The following is a 23,771-nucleotide window of genomic DNA, read 5'->3' as shown; positions in this document are numbered from 1 at the left end:
AATACAGCAACTGGAAATGCTCAGTCCAAGCACTTAAAGCAGCTTTTTCATCCTCCTCATTTGGCCCTTTGGGAAGTACTGCTCAAATGGATTGACACGTGCCAATGTGTCCCTTACAGAATTGGGTTAGTTTGTTACAAAATGGTGCTGAGAGAGGGCAAAGCACTGCACTGACCTCTGTGGCTTTCCAGTTAGGAATGGCAGTCCCCTCCCAGAGGGGAGCTGAGCCGCAGCACTGCTCTTGTGGATTCAGCAGCCTGGGAAAACGCATCAGAGATTTCCCAACGGAGCCAACCTCTTCTAGAGAGCAAGGCTCCCTTCTCAGACTTGCAGAAGATACTGGAAGGCAGCGTCAGCAATGGCATGCAGGTGACCTCGGGACTCCTGCCCCAAATCCTAAACACAGGCAATACAGAATCAAGGAATATCCCAACCAGGAAGGGACAGAGATGGATCAGAGAGTCCTTAGACCCTAATTTACCAGTACCAGCCTTCCCTTCCCACTGCAATGCAGAGCTCCATCCGCCGCCTGCCGAGCAGCAAAGAGTGCAGGATGAGAAGCGAAGGTAGTTTTGTAACATTAATCTTTTTTTTATTAAGAAGACAGATATTTTATAGTACTTCTTTTTTTTTTTTTTTTCTTTTTCTTTTTCTTTGTAAAAATGGTATACATGAACCGATACAAAATGTAAATGGGAACAGATGGATATGTATTTTTCTTACATTGTAACATCTTCCATGGACACCTTAAAACAGAACTGGCCTAAGGGGAAGAAATAAAAAGGCTGGGTGAATAAAGAACAAGGCTGTTTAGCATCAGTCACGCTTCCTTCATTTGTAATTCTCCTTTAAATGTGTTTGTTCTTTCTTCACACTTAAAAATCCTAATGACCTAAAGCTGTACAAAGTAATACTCAACAATACATTTCAAACAGTGCACTGTATACTGAAGAAAAAATACATAAACCAATATACAACTAAAATTGGTAATTTCCTGTGTTTTTTTGTTGGTTTTTTAAATTATTATTCTGTTTTTTTTTCTTTTTCCAATGCATGGGGCCGAAATCTTTGCAATCTACCTGAGACGGAAAACACCAATCAAAACACATGAACCTGAGACATGTCAACATTGTTAAGTCAAAGTTACATCGGTAACACTGCACTACTGTACACTTCCAAAACAAAGATGGGCTGTCCAAAAACAGGATGTCAAATTCTGTGACCGATGAGTAAAAAACGCACCTCTCCCCCCCCTCCCTCCCCCCTCTGAACTCTACATGCTGAATGCTTCTCACCATGGTGTGGTTTGGCAATGGTGCTGAAGGCTCAGAAAAGAGCTGCGCTCGATAAAATCTGCTCAGGAGGAAAACAAAAGAAAGCTATTCCAGTGAGTTTCTTCTTCTTGTATTAAGGGAAAAAAACCAACTACTGCTCCAGAACGGACTTTTACTTTTCATGCCATCCCATTCCCAACATATCCTGCTTTACAATGGTTCTGCCAAAAAATAAAACAAACAAACAAAAAAACCCACACAGAAAGATGATCCCCCCTCCCTAACCCCTTAAAAAAACCCAAACCTGACGCTAAGATTAATGTTACCCTTAAATAAATCAGCATACGCATTGTTCCACATAAACACAGTAAAAAAAAGTACCTCTCTACATCCAAGGTAATTCACCAAATTCAGGTAGGATTCCCATAGTGCCTTCTCGTTGCTATCTGTCACCAATCTACAATCGACCTACATTCTCCTTTTTACCTATGGCTTTAATAAGTCAGTTAGCACTGCAATTTTTTTAATGCAAATTCCCACTTTTTATCCATCAGATGAAAATAAAATAAAAGGCAGTTTTTCCTGTCCAGCCATCCCAGGTCTCGGACCTGGCACAGTGCAGGACACAGTGGTTGGCTTTGGGGTTGGAGACACATGGGATGAGCACCCAACCCCATACCCACCCTGATGCCTTCCGAGCACCACGCCAGCGGAGGGGGACAGAAGCGCAGAGCTGCACACTCACAGCCACTGGCACTCCAGGAGGGCTTTTCCTGTGCTAGCAAATTGGGGAGAAGTTGGGACAGAGAGCAGTTTGCAACAGTTATCTGAGCAGAAATCCTGCCCTAAACCCTCTATGGGGTGAATCCTGCACTCCAGAGCCACTGGGGGCTGCAGGGCACCTGGCTGGGAGCAGAGCCTGGGCGCGGATGGATGCACCGCGGGCGGGCAGCACCTTTTCTGAGTTGCGGGCTATTTTCTAGTCTCCATCAATCTAAAGCATTTGGAACACGGGCAGCCACAAACAGGTTCTCGTTTGTTTGTTTATCCAAGCCTTTACGACAATAGAGAAAATGGAATATGGGTACAGCGAATTGCAAACTATGAAATCTAAAATGTGCTGGTTCTCCTCCGATGAAACCGAGTTTCGAAGAGAAAACAGTGAAGATAAAAAGAAAAAAAAACACCTTGAAAGAAACCAACCTATTCCAAGGGGTCCCAGCAGGCAACTCCAGAAACAGAGGACAAAAGGGGAAACAAAGAACCACAGAAACCCGAAGGGAACTAACACACAGAAGCCCCTCTTCTTCCCAGCCTCCTCCCAAACCCAAACAAACAGAAATAAAACAAGGCACAGAATCTTCTGCAAATGACTTCACTAAACTAAACCCAAGTCAGACTTGGCCAAAAAAACAAAACCCAAACAAACTGAGGTGTCGAACAGCAGAGTGTACTTTACGAAGAATATTTTTACACAGCAAATCCCAGACCCTCCCAGTCTCACAGCTCTCCACCCATTTGCGTTTCTCTTTAAAAAAGACACAAGCTGGTTGCAACTTCCAATATCACTGTCTCTTTAGCATTTTAAATAGGGTCAGTATCTGTCCACAGTTGGACACCTCATTGAAACCAAGGCTGTTCTAGATGAAGTACTCTTTTTTTTCTTCGGAGTTGTTTTGTCCTCCTTCTGCATTGATGATAGCTGTGTCTGCGTCGGCTGCATCGTCCGCTCCTTTGGCTTCATGAGTGAAGTATGTACCTGCAAAGGAAGCAGTACGCTGTGTAACATGGCAAGAGCTAGCAACTAAGCCACGAGAATGGGCACTCAATGTCACCAGAAAGAAAGAGCCTGAAAGCAAGTTCCAGAGCACAAACCCCAGCATGTGGAGCGAAGATTTCATCAGTCCTGCCTGAGACACCCCAATGCGCAACATCTGTTTGCTTCCAATACCTGGAAGCTTTTCCAAATGCTCTCAGTGAAGCTGGTAAGCATAAATCCTTTGGTGCAAACACTATCTGGAGTGGGCACAGCACCACACATGGGCTTGGCCTTACAGACCCATCATGTTACAACGTAAACCACTTGGCACATATGCACCAGCTCAGGTCAATGAGGTTTTGTAGCCAGACCTCCAAATTTCAGCTCTAACTTGTGTACTGAGCACACTCAGCACAGCACACTGGTTGCCTGCCACAACTCTCATCGTTTAAAAGAGAAGAGATGCTCTTCTAAAGCACCCAGAAGGCCAAAACACCACGTGGAAGCTGAAGCATGTGCCAAGTCCGTTCATTTTCCAGTTGCAGCCTTTGTCTTACCTTTATGTCTTGCAAAATATCGCCCTAAAATGATGAGCAGGCAAAGCATGGCAAATACAACCACGGCCACGACACCACCGACGACTGCATGGTCCACGCTCCTTATTGCCCCTTCCTCACCTGCACGAGAATCTGTTGAGATCAGAAGAGCAGTAAGAATTGGGGACTCACTACGACACAACGTGAAGGTTTTCGTTGTAGCCGCCCTCTGGTTTGGAAAAGCCACCCTTCTGCTTTCCAAAGGAGTAGGGATAAAGCATGGAGCTATCCAGACAGATGAGTTCAGGGTGAACTGATCTGGCCGATACCTCGCCAGGTGCCTCCCGCTACAAGCAGCAGCACTACCACTACTGGTGGACAGCTGGGACAGGGAAAGGAAGAGAAGAGATGTGGAATCATTGGTGGGCACGAGTTTTTGGAGGGTCCCCTAGGATACTCCCCAGATTCCGACCTTCCTTAGGGGCAAGTTGCAGTACAACATGGCAATACGAATCATTAGCTCTGGAGAGACATCATAAACAAGTGCCCTGGTGAAAACACTTTAACATCAGCCCAAAAAAACAATCAACCAAACTCTGTAAATGCATCTACAGCCATCATCTCCCCCAATAAGAACTCAAAATTACATAATTAAGCATGACCTTTTCTGTTCATTACAGCTCATGACGTCCGGAGAAACAAAACTCTTAATCCCAACTATAAAAACCTCTTCAAAAGCAGATAGTGAGCAATAATTGTGCATTGCCTCCAACTGCTTTATTTTATTTATTTAACTCCTCACCATGCAATTAGTTTTCTTTTATAAGCATCTCTCCCTTAGGATGCCATCACCGGGAGAGGAATGACTTATTTGGCTGAGGAACAACTCCAAAATGAACCCGGAATGAGCTATGGCCATGTAAAATGAATGTATAGCAGTGTAAACAATTTTAATTTAAGAACGCGGCTACATCAACCCTCGCCGCAATTCTAATGGCAACCGAGATTTATAACGTAGTAAGAAACAATTATTCTCCCGTTGATTAATACATTAACATTTTGGAATAGAAGCTAAACCATTGTCTCTCTCTCTCTCTCTCTTTTTTTTATTGAGTCAAGCGCGACACCTCCATTAAAATGATTTACTGGCCATACCTTACAATTTAAGCACAGCAGCAACAGAAACGGTAAAAATCTTTTAACTTTACATGATTTGTGAAGTCATATGTGAAGGATTTACCATTTAGATCTTTCACTACAAGAAGCACATGGCCTATAAATCTGCCCTGCGTGCAGTTGCCCAGGCACCTAAGAGAAATGCGTTTTACCAGGAAGACTGAGAGTGCAAATTCAAGTCAATTTTTAAGAAAGATTTATCCCGGTCTCTCTCCAAAGAACAGAGCAAATCTCTGAAGCCTCCACCTCTAATAATATTTGAAGTTTATCGATCAAGCGTACAGATCCGTGACAGCTAAAGGTAATGGTGCTCTTTTGAGCTGAAACCTGATACAATGCTCTCAAGCAGGAGCCCAGGATTTACGCTTTCTATCGATATTTCCAATTCTGTTGTAAGATGAAGCACTAAGGGATGTAAGTAAATAACTCGTGACTGGGAGCGCTGTATAGCACGCTTTAATTAAAACAATTTAAGAAAAAACCTTGGAGTATTTCTTCAACTTTTTTGAAGCAGCAGCTTTGGCACATGCTATGGTTTTAATGCTGCCAAGCTCTGATGCAAGTGGGGAGAGGAAGGGGGGGTAAAATAAAGAACAGCCCATGAGCAACCACAAAGGGAGAACCCCTTCCAACAACTCACCTAATAAGCTCAACTCAATGAGACAAAAAAGACACCGCTGTAAACCGTAAGGCATTTGCTTCCACATAACCCAAAGCCAGGTCATTTAGCAGTGGGAGGAGCAAGCCAGGATCCATGTTAATGCCTGGGGTTCACCAAAAGGAACACGCACCACTGGCAAGTTATTGCACAGGACTTCACCATCAGAACAAAAATGAGACATGAAGAACTGAAACACAAAATTCTCTCTTATGCTGTAACCACAAAGTGCACCCAAAGGATACAACTTATTTAGGAAACAACCCAGAATACATTTCACTTGGTGGAAAAGCCCTATGCACAGCTCTATGAGAATGAGCACATCTTCAACTGTCAGCAGCACCACATCCAAATGGAAGCACTGCCTTTGAGGTCAATACTTCCCAGCTTTCTGGTGAAGACAAATAACAATAAGCATTTAAGAACATGGTGCACGTCCTGGAGCCACGACAGAAGGATTTCTACTCACTGTGGCAAGCTGCCAGAACAAACAAATTACCTCTAAAAAAGGACATTTTTCTTCCTTTTTTTTTTTTTTTTTCCTTGGTTTTTAATCATCTTCAGTAGGAACAAACTGTGTTGTGAGCACTTCCCAGCATTTGCTGCTTTGGCAAGAAGGCGGACATCCCTGCTCAGTGATGGGAAGGATGCCTGAGGTGGTGCAGCACCATGCCAAGCAGACCCCCCTGACTTGGGCAGGGATGCTGCTGCAACAGCAACCAGGGAAAACCACAGCCTGGGGTGTTCTGGGGCCACTGCAGCTTCAGACAAGAATCAATCTGTTAGGTACATGGCTAAATACCTTCTCCATCAAGCTGAGGTTTGAAGGATGTACCCAAGCCAGTAGTGGTTGCAAACCATGCGATAACCAACTGTGCAGCCGTTGATGGAGCAATTCTGACTTTAAAGATGTATTTATATTTATGTATTAATTACCCAAGGAAAGGCTCTTGGTGTCTAATTGCAAATGTGCTGGACGAAACAGGCAGGAGCTCTGTTTAAAAATAAACACACCGCATTTAGAAGCGCTACAACCCCTGCACTTACTGGAATTAGCTCCTCTTCCTGTCCTTCCTATGTTGCATTGATTTGCTCTCCAAAGGAACCACTTGCAATTTAAAATAGTACAAAAATCAGATTTTTCAAAGCTAAAGCCCTCTCGCCAAATCCTTTCTCCTTTTTAAATAGGAAAGAAGGAACAAGGCAGCACAAATTCTGCATCCTCTGGGGCTCACAGGGGGTTCCCACTGCCTTTACTTTGGGGTGGTGCCCAGCAGAAAGAATCCCAGGTTGTGGATTATTTCATACTGAATGAGCATCAGTGATGGATGCCACTCATTATTTCCTTGGTAATAAAAGTGTTGAGACTTCAGAGCCGGGAATCATTCCCCAAATTTGTACCAAGAAAGACAAACCTGATCTTAAAAACCAGTATCTGCTTTAAAATGCTGTCTCCGATTCACAAAAGCTATTCCTGCTTCATATCTATGATTAAAAAAAAGAAATCACAACTTTATTACTGAAGAGGGAACAGATGAGATGGCAGGAACTGACAAAATGCCACATTATTTGCTAATCCTAATATGTTATTCTTCCTTAAGATTTGCTTTTCTCAGCACCAATTCAATTATAGATGCTACAAATCCTTCTGACATTTAATTCCCTCTTGTCAGAGAGTAGTAAATGTATACATGCAGAGCTTTCCCATTAAGATGTTAATATATATTGGAGCACGCTGGCCTTTAAATCGAATAGTCAGAATGTTTCTACGATAGCTCTGTTTTCTGTTTTGCTTGTGTTTTCATAGTGTGGGAGGGGGGAGGGACACAAGGAGGGATGGAAAGAGTCAGCACAGAGACACTACTGCATGTTGGGGACAACATGCACAACTATTCTGCTACTCCACAGCTACGTTGCACCTCAGCTGGACCCCATTTCCGAGGCTGGTGCTTTGATGTGATCCATATAGGGCGGATTATATCAAAGCACCTTAAAGGAAAACTGCAGTGATAATGGCACTGCCTGCTTAAAGTAAGTCAATATATGCAGGAAAAAAAGTCAATTATTTTGTTTTAAAGTACAGTATTGAGAAGAGGACGACAGTGCCCTTCATTAAAGGTATGCCGTATTTTTACCTAATGTAGCACTGAACTTCTCAGCACAAGATGCAGCACAGTATGGAGCAGCAGAGAGCACTGTAGTCCTATTTAAAATTGCAGCTAATAAACTTTAGGAGCTTTTAAACAAGCTTTTAAATGAGCTTTTAATTGAGCTTTTTGTTCATTATTTTAACCAAGTGCCACTTTAATCGACAAAAATAAATGACAGTGCTCCCAACAAAAATCCTGAAGTTTTCCTTTAAACAGAAAGTGTCATTTGTTCAAGCACTACACAAAGAAAGACGTTTTGTGACTGGTTCCTCCTCCACTCCATCCTAACTCCCTTAGCATCAAATGCACAGAGTCCTAAGCGAGCATCCAGCACTTGGCAGCACAGCCGTGGTGCTCTGCTCACCCTTCTCTTGCCTTAAGGACAAACCCATTCAGGTGGCAAAACTGACACTTGTCAGCCCCAATATCTGAGAGTGGAAAGTGACTCAGGGAAGTGGTAACGAGGAGCCCATAGGAGACGTTGACGTTGATTATTTCTCACATGGGTCTTCTCAGCTGACATCCTTATTTTAAACCTGACGAACCGTCATTATGTGACTACGGTTGGTGGGATTTTTTTATTATTATTATTTTTTAAGTAAGTGTTAATAATAATCTCAAATTCTCTTAGCACTCCTGCAGTAGTAATTGTTTAAAAATAGATCACTTACTGCAGCCTTGGGAGCATGGGAAAAAAGCTGGCAGATTTTAATAGTAATATCCTCATAATGTGGGTCAAGCTCTTACAGCAAGGTTTAGCTTATGGAAAGCGTTTCTCCTCCCAGCTACTCAATAAATAGGCTCCAATCAATTCTGGTTTTAATGAGGCTTTGAGATATACATGTATACATTCATATATACACACATATGCATGTTGTAGGCGGCAGCTCTTCTTTTTAAGTCCTGGCATCTCAAGATTAAAAGAAAGGACCAGATTGGACCTGACTGACTTCACTGGCTGGTTTTTAATTACATATCAATCACTTCAGAGCTGAAAGTTTCAGAGCTATTAGGAACAAATCATTTTATTTAGCTGAAAAACTCTGGAGCAACTTAAAGCCAATCCTCACTTTCTGGTATCGCTGTTACCTTGAGCAGCACAGCTGTTTTACCTAGGTGCTCTGATTAAGGCTCCATTTCTTTAAATACCAGAGACATGAAATAACCAGAGCTTTTAGAGATACATATCACAGAATCACCAAGGCTGGAAAAGCCTTCTAAGGTCACCCAGTCCAACCATCCACCTACCACCACCACTGCCCACTACACATCACCCAGTACTACCTGTCCCTTGAACACCTCCAGGGTCAGCGACTCCACCACTCCCTCATCCCATTCTGGCTGAGTTCTGATCTGCAGTTTCATTCTGTGACATTTTTTGGGGGTATCCCTGAACAGCTCTGAATTCTTTTTCTGCAGCCATTTGTGTTATTAAAGCAGAAAACGGATGGAGCTTCTCACAAGCATGTAACACAGACAGGAATTCCGGCATATTTAGACCCATTCCTGCGCTCACAAAAATCTCTTTTATTTCTTGGTGAAAATTTCAAGCTATAGATGTCGGACAACATGGGCTTAATTTGTGTGTGCACACAAGTACGCGTACACACACCAGCTATACTGACAGCTACCCTGCTTCCCAGATGCAATAAATGCATCACGGTAGGGAAGAGACAACCTAAATCCACTTCTTTCAAGAGTTCCCAACTCTTTTTTCCCTTTTTTTTCCTCTTGTTGAAGATTCACTTATTATGCAGCTAAAACACCAAAACGATCCAAGTTTGCACTTCCCTCATGGGCACGAATTAGATGCCATGACCTTACCTCGCTGGATGAACCAACCATTCCCCTTTTCCTAAGAGGCAAGAAACCAGGTTAGCGCTGCTGCTGCTTTCCCACTGACTGCTCTTAAGGCTGGCAAATCCTTTAGGAGAACCATGTTTCTAACATCAAGGAACGTCACTAAAATGTAGGGCAGCCATTGGGGTTTTGGTGGGCAGAGCAGGGAGAACAGGGTATCTTCAGTTCAGATCCACTGGAAAATAACCATCGGTGCTCATCTACCAGCTAGGAGACAGTAATCACTGCCCGCACGGCAGGATGAGCAATAATATTATTCATTGCTATAGTCCAGCATTAAGTGTGCTGCTCCTACCCCTACTCTAATTTATTGATGGACTGTTAAAGAGTAGTGTCAACCTGTTCGTCGTATCGTAATTGAATTTGGTCTAATTTAAGCTGGAGAAATTCAAGGAGTTCATCCTTCTTCAATCAATAAGCTCCTCTTCAGTGACCCATTTTAAGATCGCTTCATAAAAAAGAATGCATTTTGTTTTAATAAATTTAATCACTATGACAGCTGCTCAATGTTTATTGGTTGTTTCTTCAGACTTCCCTCCGCTAGAAAATGGAGCGACACTTACAATCAATAGTAATTGATTAATCAGCAACCCCTTGAACAAAGGTGCTAATCAGGTTTTGATTAGTTAATCAAACCAGATGTAAAGGCTACACGGGTCCTTCTTGATTGTTCAGTGTTTTACAAGATGTGTATCAACACTGCTGAGACAAACAAGAAGACCATAATGCACCTGAGGGGCCCGAAATACAGATGTATGGAATTAGATTAACTGGATTATTGCAATCATCACACACAGCAGCATATATATTTATATGCGTGCGTATGTATATGCACACACCAATACAAAGCAGTTTGGACTCATTGCTCACAGCACTGCAGGAATTGTCTCTGTAACACTACGGGGCTGGAAAAAGGCTGCAGTAGGATCAGAAGTCAATCTGTGCTGCGGAAGGGTGAGACAGACGCCTCTGTCCCGTACATCCTATGTTAGGAGCACAGCTCTGAGAGGCACAGACACACACAAGTGAACGCGGCACTGAGAACTAGCTACCTGGATGCAAGGCAATAGATGCATTACTTATTTGTACAGTTGGCAGAGCCTCCGTTGAAGCATTTAGCAGGACAGCAGTACCTGAAACGAACAGCACACTGAGCAAACACTGCAGTGGGAGCAGCACATTCAGTTTACACCACATTTCAACAGCCCAGCGGGCTGAGCACACACCTCTGTGGGATGGGCTTTGGCTCAGCACTCACCTGTGCTGCCCTCTGAGCTGCTGCCACCACTCCAAAACGGGATCCTATATCAGTTTCTTGGGAATCTGGGCATGAGTTATGTGATGGAGGGCAGAAGCTTGGTCAGAGCAGCAAGCAGTGCAGGGCTGCAGCTCTGTTTTCCAGTCATATTGGTATGTTTGACTTGGGAGAGCCATCCTTTGGTCATACACAAATAACTTAAGATTGCAACAAGCAAAAAAAACCCAAAATTCTTGGGGGAAAAAAAAACATCAGCAGTCAAAACTGATGCTCCAAAATGGGCGTCTGTTAGCGCACAAAGGTGCTTGTTCACCAGCTCTGTGCTTGCACCACGCTGTGGAAAACCCATGGGAAACTTAAATTTCAAGCTGACAAAAAGAACAAAAATAGGCAGTGTTCCGGCAGTCAACACATCCACAACTCTCTGAGAAAAGTAGATGTGTCACTGCAAAGCGGGTGCATGAGTGAATGAGTGCATGGTGAGAGTACAGCAGATCCAGGCAGAGCGGACCCAACTTGTGCTGCTGCCAAGGGGAGGCAGTGTTGCTAGCAGACACCCATTTTGAGGAATTCCTTTGTGGAATTAATTCCCATCCTTCTGTTTGTTCACCAAAATGTATGTTTTCTTTAAGGGGAAAAAAAAACCAACCAAACAAATGAAAAAATAAAGAGTATCAGAGCAAAACAGTCATTTTCCACCCACACAGTGATATTTAACAGACACCTAGTGCTTCTTACCTATGAGATCTGGCCCAGGCCTGCAATAATAATTATTAGTATTGCTCAGGTGTTAGAATACATATCGAGTTAATCAATCATTTCTAACCTCTTGGCCAAAGCATCCTTATAGTGGCTTACAGGAAGAAAAGCTGTTAGTTTCATTGGAGAAAAGCATTTTACAGAAAAAAACTGTGGTCTTGGGGTTTTGGTTTTTAAACTGCAGAACAAAACAGTGCTGGACCAAACCCCACTGGTGCACCTCATGGTAGAGACCTGCTGGGATGGGGACCAGGCACCGGTGCTTTCCATGCTCTGCTGTTTCCCAAAGGGGAGCCTGCCAAACCACGGAGATCAGAGGTTTGGACTGTGCTATGGTGCTCGTTTTGTATATACCAATTGCCCCAGGTCACCCATTGAAAATGCTTTTGCTTATTCATTCAGAATTTGCAAGGACCAACTATAAATATGCAACTGTGCAGCTTTCAGTTGCCCGTGGATTAAAAAGAAAAGGTTTCAATAGTTGCCTTCGTCTTTGCTGATAAAAGGAGGAACTCCTTTTGATTCCCAATCTGATGCTCCCCTTCCAAGCAATGAGCGGGCAGCCCCCATTTAGCACCGGTTGCACTTTGCAAAGCCAGTTTCACACATTACAGCAGAGCTGAGTGTTTTCCAAACATCAAATTCCAACTCAACCAGCCTCCAAATTAGCATTCAAAAAGCTCCCGCGTGTTACCGAGGGCAGCGCGCCTGGCAGCCAGCCCGAAAGGTGACCCCATGTTCCTCCCAACCTCCTTTTCACTCCTTGCACAAAATGGTGCCAAAAAAACCCACAAAAAAACAAAAAAAACAACAAAAAAAAGCCCACATAATAGGGAGGGAAAACCCACCAGACAACAACGTCCTTCTGATCTGTGGGACTCCGTGTGCCATTAATTGCTACACCACAGCGACTATACAATGCAAAATGGCCAAGATGCAGAAATCAACGTGGAACCGGTATCTAGAGCAGAAGAGCAGTGCTTTACCTAGATGCTAGCCCTTACCTGAGAGATCCCCATAGTCCAGCTCCTCTGCGGAATTTGGCAACTGAGTAAAGCCTTACAAGTAAAAACAAACTCATTTTTCTTTGTATTCCTCCAAGTGACAATAAACAAGACACTTAAGAACCGAGGGTGAATTTCTTGGGGGGAGGGGAGGGAAACAAATGAGTCAATCACTTGCCATCTTCTGCTGGTCTGAGCAGAGTAAATAACTTGTATATCAGGATTCCAATCATTTACTTTATTACTGACAGACTGGCAGAAACATTCCTCAGTCTACACTGTTAACACATGGAACATGGAGGTGAACCAAAGTCACTCATTCATAACAGCATGCAGAAACCCCCAGACTCAGCCTCTGACTCATCAAATAGGGGCAATTTCCCAATTAATTCTGGTTTGATTTGGGTTACGTAAGCGTATGGAAGTCAATTTTTCTTCCAATTTTCCACCGAAGTTCAGTGGGTTTGGGCAACGTTGACAAGCATGGCAATTTATACATTCAAAAGTATTGAGGAGCACATTTCAAAACTGAAAGGCATCTGTAGATGCAGACTGCTGGCTGTAACTTCTGTTAAAAAAAAAGAAATGGACAAAAATATTTTAGTCTCCCAATTTTAATGTATTTCTGGGGGGAAAAACGTGCCTATCCTCAAAGCTGATCATGACACACTTTTGTGACCGTGAACTAACAGCATGGGAACAATTCCAGCGTGAGCTTGAAGGCTGAGCAAACCCTGATGTGTTTGGGGGAGACTGAGGGTAGCAGAAGGTGGTTGAGCTCTCAACAGCCACTGGGTGCCTTGACATGTGCTCCGTGCTCACCCATGTTCTGCAAAATGGGTCCAGTGAACGCTACTGGGTGCTGCTTTGAGTTCTGGTTTTATTTGTGGTGTGGGGTAAACCTTGTTCAACAGCAAGGCAAACACCTTGTGGAGCTGCAATCCTCCATCCCCATCTCTTTCTTACACGTGGGGGAGGAGAGCCACAGTGGCTCAAGATGGATTTTTGCAGGGCAAAGGCTTCCTTGTAAATAACAAAGGTGTTAATACAGTACACTCAACGTGCGCGCTTGCGCCCTGTTGGAAAGCTAAAAGCAACACGCACAGCTCATTAAAAAGACATCTTTCTTTAGCAATGTGGTTTAAAAGTATGTGATCTCAAAGCTACAGCCTGAATGATCGTCTAAAGAGGGAAGCCGCTCAAATTAATGGCAAGGAATTTGGTTTTGCAACGCTGCTGAATTCCAGGGAGCCACCTGTTCTCACTGTAATCTATAAAAATAATTAGAGCGGAGCACGGAAGCACTGGACATGCAAACCTGTGCTCTGAGCAAGAGCCATTCAGCTCTCCTCTCTTCAGAACTGCTCCTGTGTATTCTTCCCTCTCACTTACAGGGAGCTACGCTTCCTCTGTAATGAAAAAAACAACGTTCCATTTCCAATGAAGCAAAAGGAGATGAAACCATCTGGCAGTTTGGTTTCTACCTGCACCTGAAGCCGCCATCGAATGGCATTAAAACACCCCATCAGGGATTTCAGACCTGCAGTAAATCACATCTTGTTTTTTCCTCCTTAAAAATTTCACATCCGCGATTAAAGTCCTTTTAATTCCTCTTCTGATCAGGACACGCTCAGCGTCTGCTGCGGCTTCTTTTAGACAGAACTTCCTGATGAAGAATGCATCTGAAACAGGTGCAACCTGAGAGCTGGGTTGCACCTCCTGCAGCCTGGTGCAGGCGTCAGGCCAATTAAATGGACATTTCTTGGCAGGTTTATTGATAACACAGTGCTTTGTCCTTCTTCACGGGGTACCTCTGATTTTTAAGCAAAAATCTAAGTTCTCCTTTGTATCAAACAGTAAATAACCAATTCCAGATTCTATTTCATGTAGAGAATTCTACGAGACTGAAGAGGAATCTTAACATGCGTGTGGATCTTTGTGATGTTTTATTCAATTGCCCCAAGGATTAGGTCTCTATTTAGAAACCTATTTACTCTCAGTTGCACTTTTAAGTAGGGCATTTTTAAAAAGGAAGGGAAAAAAAAAAAAAATAGGTAGTTGGGCAGCCAGAGCTGCTCGATAACGCTCACATAGAAAGCACTGGGGCTTTATATTTTCCTTGTATGCTGTTTAATTTGGCAAGATGTGCAAACCGGGGAGAGCTCTGGCACAGCTCAGCTTTTGGCTGCAGCTTCAGACAAGCCAAACTCATTTCAGAGACTGAGCGCAACTGGAAAAAGCAACAGGAGCTTAACACAGGAGTGTTAAATATTCCTATTCAAAACCTTGCTAAGACCAAAAATTCATACGGGCCTTTAGGAAAGTATTTTCATCTCAGAAAGTAATTTATCTGCTCTATTTTGGACAATGCGTTTTCTTGCCACTCCTCATTTGCATTGGGGGATCTCCTCACAATGCTAACCTACACTCCAGACTTTGTGCTCTCAGACTTTTCTTTCCACCCTATCTCCTCATTAATTAGTTCTTGCCTGTGCTCTAAGTGCAGCACACACAGGTGCCCCAATACCTGCCATGCACACAGGGAGCACAGCTCACTGCAACAGGCATTGGCTGCATTCATCAAAAATCACAAAGAGGTTCATTAAAGCTCTTTGCCTATAATAGGATGGGGTCAAAAGTCGAGGGGAAAAAACATAACGTGTTGCTTTTGCTGTAGCAAAAGAACATGGTGTATGAGGTCATGGCTGTTTGTAGGCGCTCTACTGGTACAGGAGGCAAAAAGCGAGCTGGGGAATCTCACACAAAAGAGGGTAGCAACCTCAGAGGGCTGAGCTCCACAGCCTGCAAAGGAGGAGGAATCACGTCTGGGAAGCAGCAAATTTACATTAGGACCTTAGGATGGGAGCGGGACAGGAGTGAAGAAAGGGAACGACAGAAAAAAACCCAACTGATTTTCCCAATCCAGGGCTGGAAAACTTCCAGAGCTACTGCCGCACCACGGCCTGCCCTCGATCTGCCTACATGTAGGCTGGGAGCTGTGATTTCATAGCGCACCGGTGCGTCAGCCCACTGGCACCCTGACATGTGAAGTGCAAAAGAGAAGGGAAGGAGGGTTTACGCTCAGTAACCCCGTGTAGTGCAGTGCAGCAGAAGCACAAGCCTTCCTGCCGGCCATGACCATGCTGTTATTGGAGTTCTGGCAATGAACAGTGCAGAGAAAGGAGAAAGTGCATCAGAAAATTTACAGTTAAGCTCTCATTTTCAAACAAAAAAAAGAGTTAACAATGTTCGTGCTTTTAAGTCACTCATGCATTGCTGCTGTTAACTCCATTCCATCAGAGAACAGGAATGGCAGGGGTCTGGCTACCGCTTTCACATGCATACACATACAGGACTCCTTTTCCCCCCAGTCCTCTAGGATACACTCCAAAAAATGAAACGACTCAAAATTCCTTTCCCAGATTGAAGTATTGTGCTGGTTCCCACACTAGCCTTACGTTTCATTTTCTTTGCTATCAATCTTTCTGGGTTTGGTTGTTGGACTTTTTGTTGTTGTTATTTTTTTTTATTTTTTTTTCTTCCCCCAATTCATTTAAAATCGTTTTTGGAGAAAATCCATTTGGCTTTAGTTCATGCCCATGCATTTCTAGTCATTCACATACATGCTCACTCCGATTGGACATTGGTAAGAACAAATGGCCAACGTACATAAACACCTGGTATACCCATACACACTCCAGCAACACAAGCTTGGAAAGAAATCCCAGAGTCTTCACAGGAAAAGAACCCAAGAGGGCAAAGGTAGCACAGTTTAGTACAAAACAGGTTTGATTTTTAAGGCAGAAAAGTTTGCCAGAGCCAACTTGCTTGTCATTTCAGTTGTCAGCCTTATACAGAAGCAGTCCTTCCTCACAGAGGTTATAACACTCAGAGCCGTTCCTCAAATAAAAAGCATTATTTGTACGGCTGTGACAAGTGAGAGATGAAAGCTGCCAGGAGTTGTGCTTAAGAACCAGGTGGGTCACTGTGGTGGGGAGCACCATGCTCCAGCAGCCCCCGCTCTGTGCTGGGTCTGTGCTCCCTGCATAGCAATGACCAAAAACAGATGGCAAAACCCACTGCACAGCCCCAAGGGCAGAGTCAATGGGGTGACATTTATTGAGTGCTTAAATAAATCAGCCACCATTAATTTCTATTGTCTTGGAAAAGTGTCTCACCTACCCAAAAAATGCTAAATGGTTGATCTGCGTTGTCCTGTAATTTTATTCATATTTTTATCATCAATTACCCAGAGCTATTTTTTTTAGCTGTTACTTAATTAAACCATATTCATTGTCTTTTTCAATGCTTTCAAAAGCCTTCAAGGCTTTTCCCCACGGGTAGTGATGGGGTGATTAACATTTTGCCTTCATCTGACTTTCATGGGCCCCTTTAGGGTAGCGCGTGATGAGATATCACTTGGGACTCCTATTACCTTGCTATGACTTCCACAGCTGTAGCTACAAACTCATGATGTTGAACCCCAACATTAAAAACAACTGGGAGAGCAGCAATGTGCAAAAGTATTCCTAAATGCTTCTGTTTTTTAAATAAGGTGGAAAAAAGCATCCATGTAGGTAAGCTACTTGGAGCAAAACCTGCTTTTCCCTCAATCTGAAATGAGGCATCACTACAATCACTACTTAAACTCAGCTACGCTCAGTCCACCATCCACACAATAGTGCCCAAGATGTGCCCCATTGGGAGGAGGCAAGAAGATAAGGTTGTTCAGCACCACAGACTTTTGGCTTCCACCATTTCACATCAGTAACAGAAACAGTCCATTTACCAACGCTAAGAAAACAGCAAACACAAATATGGTTTAGTCAATTAAAATTGTTTTGGTTCTTCAGCTGAAAAGCGAGTTTGTGCCAAAAAACTGTATGCTCAACTTTCAGTCTGAAGTGACTGTTTAGGCTTACTTTGAAAATGTAGGAAGCTAAGGAAGCTGTCAAGCTGTTAGCTAGACTTCCTTGAGCAGATGAGAAGGGTTAGTTTGCTAGACTGCTATGCTGATAAGAAAGTGTTGCTATTTGTTTGTAAAATCTCCTTCTGCAGTGTAATAACAAAAACTTCCCTCCTGATCTCCGAGGTGAGGGGCTCAGCTGCCGAGCACCCACAGAACACCAAGCACGGCACCCAGCTTGGTTGCACCTCCTGGAGGCCATTTCTTATGGACTTGAAACAGAAGAAACAGGCTGAAAATGCCAAGCATGGCTTAAAAACATCATTTGAGTTCCTGTTTTCTCAATCCAGGTTTCATTTTAGAGTCCGAAACGATAACCTTGGTAATAAAGAGTACTAAAAAAAGGTCACTTGCTTCCTTTGTGCTCCTCTTACACGTGTGTCATTTCTACCGCGTTTGGGAATCAGCTCTGGCCTGGAACCAGGACAACTGGTTATGAAACTCACAACTGAAATGACAAGACTAGACAGACTTTCAAGCCTTAAAAACGATGTGATATTTATGAGATCAGTTCACTTGAAACGTGGTTTTTCCCTTGAAGACTGCATTTTCCTCTTTTTTTATTTTCCTTCCCCTTCCCAGGCTTGTCTTGCCACTCAGCAATGCTGAGAAATAAGATAAACAGGAATGTGATACCAACCGTGAACTGCCGGTTCTGTCGTCGCCGTTGTGTCTACACACGGGAACAGAGGATTGGAGGAAGGGAAGAAACAGGAGGAACAGCATGCAAAAAAAGGGAAAATGGAAAAAATGGAACAGATAATATATGAGCAAGCTTTCAAAGAACATTGCGTGACAAGCAATAATAAAATGAAAGGCAAAAAGCATTTGAAGTGAGTTGCACTGTTTAGAAGACATGCCTCGAGTTCAAAAGCTATGAGCCTGAGGAAAACAGTAAATTTGTCTTACATATATATTTCTTTTTTTTCCAGGACCTTGCCAGAACAATTACTGGTGGTTGCAAAGTCAGGGGAACATGAGATGGGGAGAACACCAACACCAACTCTTCTGTTGTTAAGTATCAAAACAGAAGCTCAGGAGCAGCACAAAGAGTTAACACTTGGAATACAGATAATACGCATTCAAATGTTGCCTGCAGCAAAACCCCTCCTCCAGCCTCCAAGTCTGGGCACCCATCACCTTGTGGAAGCAAGGAATGTTTCAGTTTCTCCTCCTCCTCCTCCACCCAATGCAGGGCACTCCCAAGCATCCTAAAATCCCTGAGTTGAGGCCGTATTTACAGCTGGAAAACAAAAAGAATCTCACAGCACACTGCACGTGCATTGGCTACACTGATCAGATGCACCATCTTTTCAGTGCAAAGCATGTTGAGCCAGGATAGGGAAATACAGGTAGATAGTTCCTATTCCCATACTTTGAAACACATCCTGATTTATCTGGAGTTTACTTTTACTGGGTCACAACCTGCAACGATCATTTTTATCTGTGGTTAACAGATTGTTATGCTATAATATATTTAAGCTTTTTGGTGGTTGTCAGTCTGAAGCTCACGTTACTAAACTGACACTGCAAGTCATGGGAAATGGCTTGGAGCTGCCTTGCCAACTGGGTTTCATCCCTTCAAAGGTGTTTGAAATGTGCAATTTTAGAGACTGACCCAAATTCACAGGTTTTTCTAGAGAACTCCACCCTGACAGTGCCCTTTGTTATTTCAGATACCACCGGGTCTAAATCACATTTCAGTCATTATCTGGAGTCCTGGCTTATTTAGTTATTGGTAAATTCAATGTTCATCTAGTCTTACACTTTCTCCTCTTCCTTGATGGAATGCACACAGATGCACCCATTGGCTGCATGCTTTAAAGGGACAATTCTTCAGCACACTTATCAAATACCTACCAATGCTCCCAAGCCAAAAGTAAAACCCAGACGTGGTCACCCACAGCAAAGATGGGGCTTCACAGGACTCCACTTGGTTTGATGCAGGCAACGTTTAAATGAATAAAATCACGTAGAGAAGCACTCTACCCACATGTATTTCCGTGAACTTGCCTGGAACTTCAGTTTTGTACCAACAATGGACAATTCACATCGGCATTTCCCCTAATTAACATGCTGTCTGGAGAACCCTGGGAAGGGCAGCCTTCCTGCACATTCAGAAGCAGCAGTGGAAAAATGAGGACTCATTTCTTTTTTAATTTAGCTGAGGACAGCCCTAGTCTGGTTTCCTGAAGCACCAATGAGGACAAGAATTATACAAGGTATACACAATGCTCACAGATACAAGGTCTACGTGCTTTAATTATCAAAGCAAAACAAATAAACCCTGCACAATTTAACAAACTACACCAAGATTTGCATAACAGATTATCAAGCTGTCATTAGCCTGTTTCCACTGCCAACATAGGCTGTTCTCATCTTGGCAATCAAATCTAACACACACTTAAATATGCTAGCACTTGTTCTCCTGCTGGGAACTCTGGTGGAGGCTGCAAGGGAAGCCTTCCAAAGCACAGATGAGAACAAGAGTGGGATTCTTCCTTGCTTTCAAGTCGCAATCCCCAAATAATGCCTCATTTTAACCAAGCAAATGGTGAAGGGGAAAATGGTGGTGAAGGTGAAGGGGGAAGTTGCGTTTAGAAAGGATTGTAAAACTGTGTATTAATTCCTTAGATAGCATCTTGGCATCTATAAATAGTCTCAATTTACTGTCTTCCTGAAACAAAAAGGTTACGTCAGTTTTTACACTTAATAGAAAATCTGCTGAAAGCAAACTTGTGTTCACGTGCTGGAAGAGATATTAGTCAAGAAAGAGTGCAAACTGGACAGTGCATCTCGCTTCCCCATCTGGGGACAGAGACCAACAGGTTACAAAAAATAAAGTTCTCAAGCAGTTGTAAGTGCGAACAAATATCCAAGTCAAACAAGATGTTGGCTGCAGCTGGAATGACAAAGTTATGATTAGCAAATGGTTTGGATGATTGCAATAGGGAACACAGACCAGATAAAAGTTTAGCATGGAGTTGTCTGAAGTCCATTTCAATCCCAGAGTCTTCCTTGAGAAGGACTGCGCACACACAGTGCTCCAAAGAGGAATAATCTCATGTTAAAACAAAGCAAAGGAATACCCCCCAACACACACACACTACTACAGGGGTTACATTGCAAAGGAGAGAAAAACTGTCATTGTTGCTTTGGTAGGAAATTAATGAATACACGCCAATCTGTGCACACGCCAAGCTCCACCGCTGCTCTGCCTTATGTGAGAAGGAACATTCCAGACCCCGCAGTGCTGCTGCTAAGGCAGCCCTGAATTTTAAGACAGATAGGCTAGACTTGAGACCAGCTTTTTCATATTCACAATGGTTACGTGCCATTTACTGTTCCTTCATTTTCAAGAACAGCCATCTTTATATGCCAGACCAGACATACAGACCTCTGCAGATCAGACTTCTGCCCCAGACCATGGATGAAAAACCATCTCCCCTCACATGGAGTGACAAGAACATACGTGGTGCATTTCTGACTTGGCTGAGGCTTAGCGAAGCCAGCCCTGAGTGACAAGAGTGAACTGCACGCACACGGCTGCACAAAGGTGATGCTTATCATTTCAAATGAGCTGGTGCTGCACGGGGGGTTGCTTTACAAGATGTGGGAAAGCAAATCAGAGAGGATGAAGAAAAGCAGAGAGACAGAGGCTCCATCCACTTAGGCACTTTTCACATTAAGGTAAAGATGACACAGACAAGGCTTCTTTTCCTGATTTCTACCAGGAAGACCCAACAACATTTGCTGCATGAAGAGTAAAAACAACAGAACGGTCCTTTGAAATCCGCCTGTACAGAAACTCATTAACGGACTGATTCTTAATTAGACAGGGAACCCAAGAAAGGAACTGTGGGCCTCTGCAAAGCTCTGTGTTTCTCTTCATAGCGACCCTCTTTTTCATATCGGCACTAAGAACAGATTTCACCATGGCCAGACCCTGAGTGAATGAAGACAGTAACATATATTGTGCTGTGATACGGATGGCGTCATCTGCCAAATAAGAACACTCAAGCACGGCCCAACTTTTAGGCACTCACTGCTTTGTTAAGGGCTATGCAGCCGCGTGCACACATATAAGAGATGCACACACTCATAAAATTACTTCATGAAGGCATCTGGGCAACATTTAGTTGAGTTATGAGCTCCGCTGTTATGCCTTCTCATTTTTTCAAATGGATTCTCTCCAACTTACAACTGTTCACTGAGTGTGACAGACTGGGCCCTTTCAACCAGCCCAGTAATTAGTCCACAGCCTCCAACACAACGAGGGAAATTAAAACCCTGGTAGCAAAATTGAATTCACAAAACTTGAAGGCTTATTTGCTTTCTTCCCAGCGAACTGTACTGCTACAGCCTCACACCGGAGCTTAAAAGCACGCTGCTATTGCAAAGAGCATCACAGCCCCTACCCGAAGCAGAGGCAGAAAGCACCTTTCATAAAGAACCCTTATTAAAAAACTTCAAGAGGCATTAATAATTGCAGAGACCCACTCAATGCAATGCTTTTTAAATTGGTTCCTTAACCAAATGCAGTCTGAGCACCCACTTGCAGAGCGCTCATCCTTCCTGATTTTCTGTCCTATTCAACACTGAGTGAATGAAACCAGGATGAGCATGGATTCCTCCACATTCCTGTTTTCACAGCAGTATCACAAGATTCCTGCCTCATTTCCAAGCTTTAAGGCGAGTAAAAACAAACAAACCTATGCAAAGCTTCTGAATTTCCAATCATCTCCAACCCCTGCTAGATGCTAACAGCCACACTGTAGTTCAGTTACACTGTGGGACAGTAAGTGGCAAGCCCCAAATCCCCCTTACAGTGTGCAAACCCAAAGCAATCCTTCCTGTCTTCAATGCTCCTCTGAAGGATGGATGAAAACCTACTTTGTGTTATGATCCTATACGAAGAGCCTCTGTAAAGCAATTCCAGCTTGTGCTGAAAGCATTTGTGCATGGGCATGTTGCAACGCACCCAAGAGACAGTTTGATTTGCAGACCAGATGTTTCACAAAAATAATCACAATCTGCATGGAAGCTGTGTGTGACAAGAACAAAAATACTCCTAAATTAGTGCTGCAGCTCAGTCTACTCCTTTACACATCTTTCCATCAAGCTCTGCAATGGTTTGGTTCTTATTTTAATCCCTGAATGCAGTGTAAGGGAAAACCACACCTCAGGGGAAGGCCAGCAAGTGGGGCCTGCAAGTGCCTGTGTGCAGATTGCTGCTGCAGCCACACAAAGGTTTTCAAACCAAAGCTCAGTGAGAACACCTCCACCAGGAACCAACACAAGCAACCATACCTGATGAGGTACCAAGCCCGAGAAGTCCGTGGGTACTTCGGTAATCCCCACGTTGCCTCTTCACCTTCTACCAACCCACTGCAAGGTAATTCAAGCAAAGAATGACTTCTTGCATTCTTCCCACCCACCCATCCAGAGCTGGCATCTCCACAGCCATTGCCCAGCAGAGGCAAAGCAACCTCTGCCCCTATTCACAACCATGGGGCAATGCACGGCCCCTCAGTGAGAGCTCATCCAGCCCCTTACTGTATATTCTAAGGGTCTTTGTTTTAACACAGGGTTTTAAACTGCACTATGGGCACGTAATAATTGTGAAACCTGCCAGCTTGGCACTGTTGCAAGGTGGACAAGCCGGGGTTTTGCAGCATTAGCAGCACCCAGTGCAAGGCTTGAAACAGTGGTGACGGTACGTGTGTTGTACCCCCAGGTCTCCACTGAAACAGCTGCCAAGACACCTGCAAGATCTATGTGTAGACAATGTGATAAATGCAAAATTATACGTACAGATAATTCTGTAGATCCTGGGGTACGAAAGTATATGTGCTAAGCAAGTCCAGAAGGCAGCAAAACAAGGCTGGAAATAGCAAGCTGAAGCACTCCATTCGACGTTCTGCTCAAAGATGAGGGCTTGGCTATTATTAAGAACCTTTATCTCCCAGGAAACAACAGCTGTCCAATACCAGCATTTCAAGTAACGACTGTAGGGGTAATTCAAATTATGCGGTTTGCTCTGCTGTATCATATTGTACATCTTAATGAACAAAGCCACAAGGACAATTTGAACTGATAAAAAAAAGGGCCTGCCAGCGATAACAGCTGAAACACCAAAGGATGGTCAGAATATCAATGCAGTTGGAGGATATACTAAAAAGATCAAACTGTCACACAGGAAATCTTTTCAAGCACCTACACTGAAGCAAAGCAACAGTGGCAGAGGAAAAGCTTTAAAGGTCGTGATGTTTTGGAAACTACACCACTGTTGTGCTTTCCCTTCTCCTAGAAAAAAAGAAGTTAGTTTTGCAGAGTTTAGCTGTGATCTTCCCCAACTCTTCCATGCTGTA

General features: G+C 43.5%; 1 protein-coding gene across 14 annotated transcripts in view; it reads right to left on the bottom strand.

Moving 5' to 3' along the window:
• Nucleotides 1-567: 567 nt before the first annotated feature.
• CADM1 (cell adhesion molecule 1) overlaps nucleotides 568-23,771 on the bottom strand; it is a 188,592-nt gene continuing 165,388 nt past the window's right edge. For 3 of the 14 annotated variants that reach the window (XM_085526015.1, XM_015884134.3, XM_015884136.3), the window contains exons 9-13: nucleotides 18,041-18,073; nucleotides 12,435-12,488; nucleotides 10,466-10,546; nucleotides 3,591-3,722; nucleotides 568-3,033 (exon numbers count right to left, since the gene is read on the bottom strand). In XM_085526015.1, coding sequence (XP_085382141.1) covers nucleotides 2,915-3,033; nucleotides 3,591-3,722; nucleotides 10,466-10,546; nucleotides 12,435-12,488; nucleotides 18,041-18,073 — 419 coding nt within the window. In that variant the 3' untranslated portion in view covers nucleotides 568-2,914. The remainder of the gene's footprint in view (nucleotides 3,034-3,590; nucleotides 3,723-10,465; nucleotides 10,547-12,434; nucleotides 12,489-18,040; nucleotides 18,074-23,771) is intronic. The other 11 variants (XM_085526016.1, XM_015884141.3, XM_085526013.1 and 8 more) reach the window with 6 other exon arrangements.

This window comes from Coturnix japonica, chromosome 34 (genome assembly GCF_054131305.1).
Source record: "Coturnix japonica strain WE chromosome 34, WE-NBRP24, whole genome shotgun sequence".
Taxonomy (NCBI): Eukaryota; Metazoa; Chordata; class Aves; order Galliformes; family Phasianidae; genus Coturnix; species Coturnix japonica.
The sequence above is the reverse complement of the archived record's forward strand: the minus strand, read 5'-3'. Positions and strand labels throughout refer to the sequence as shown.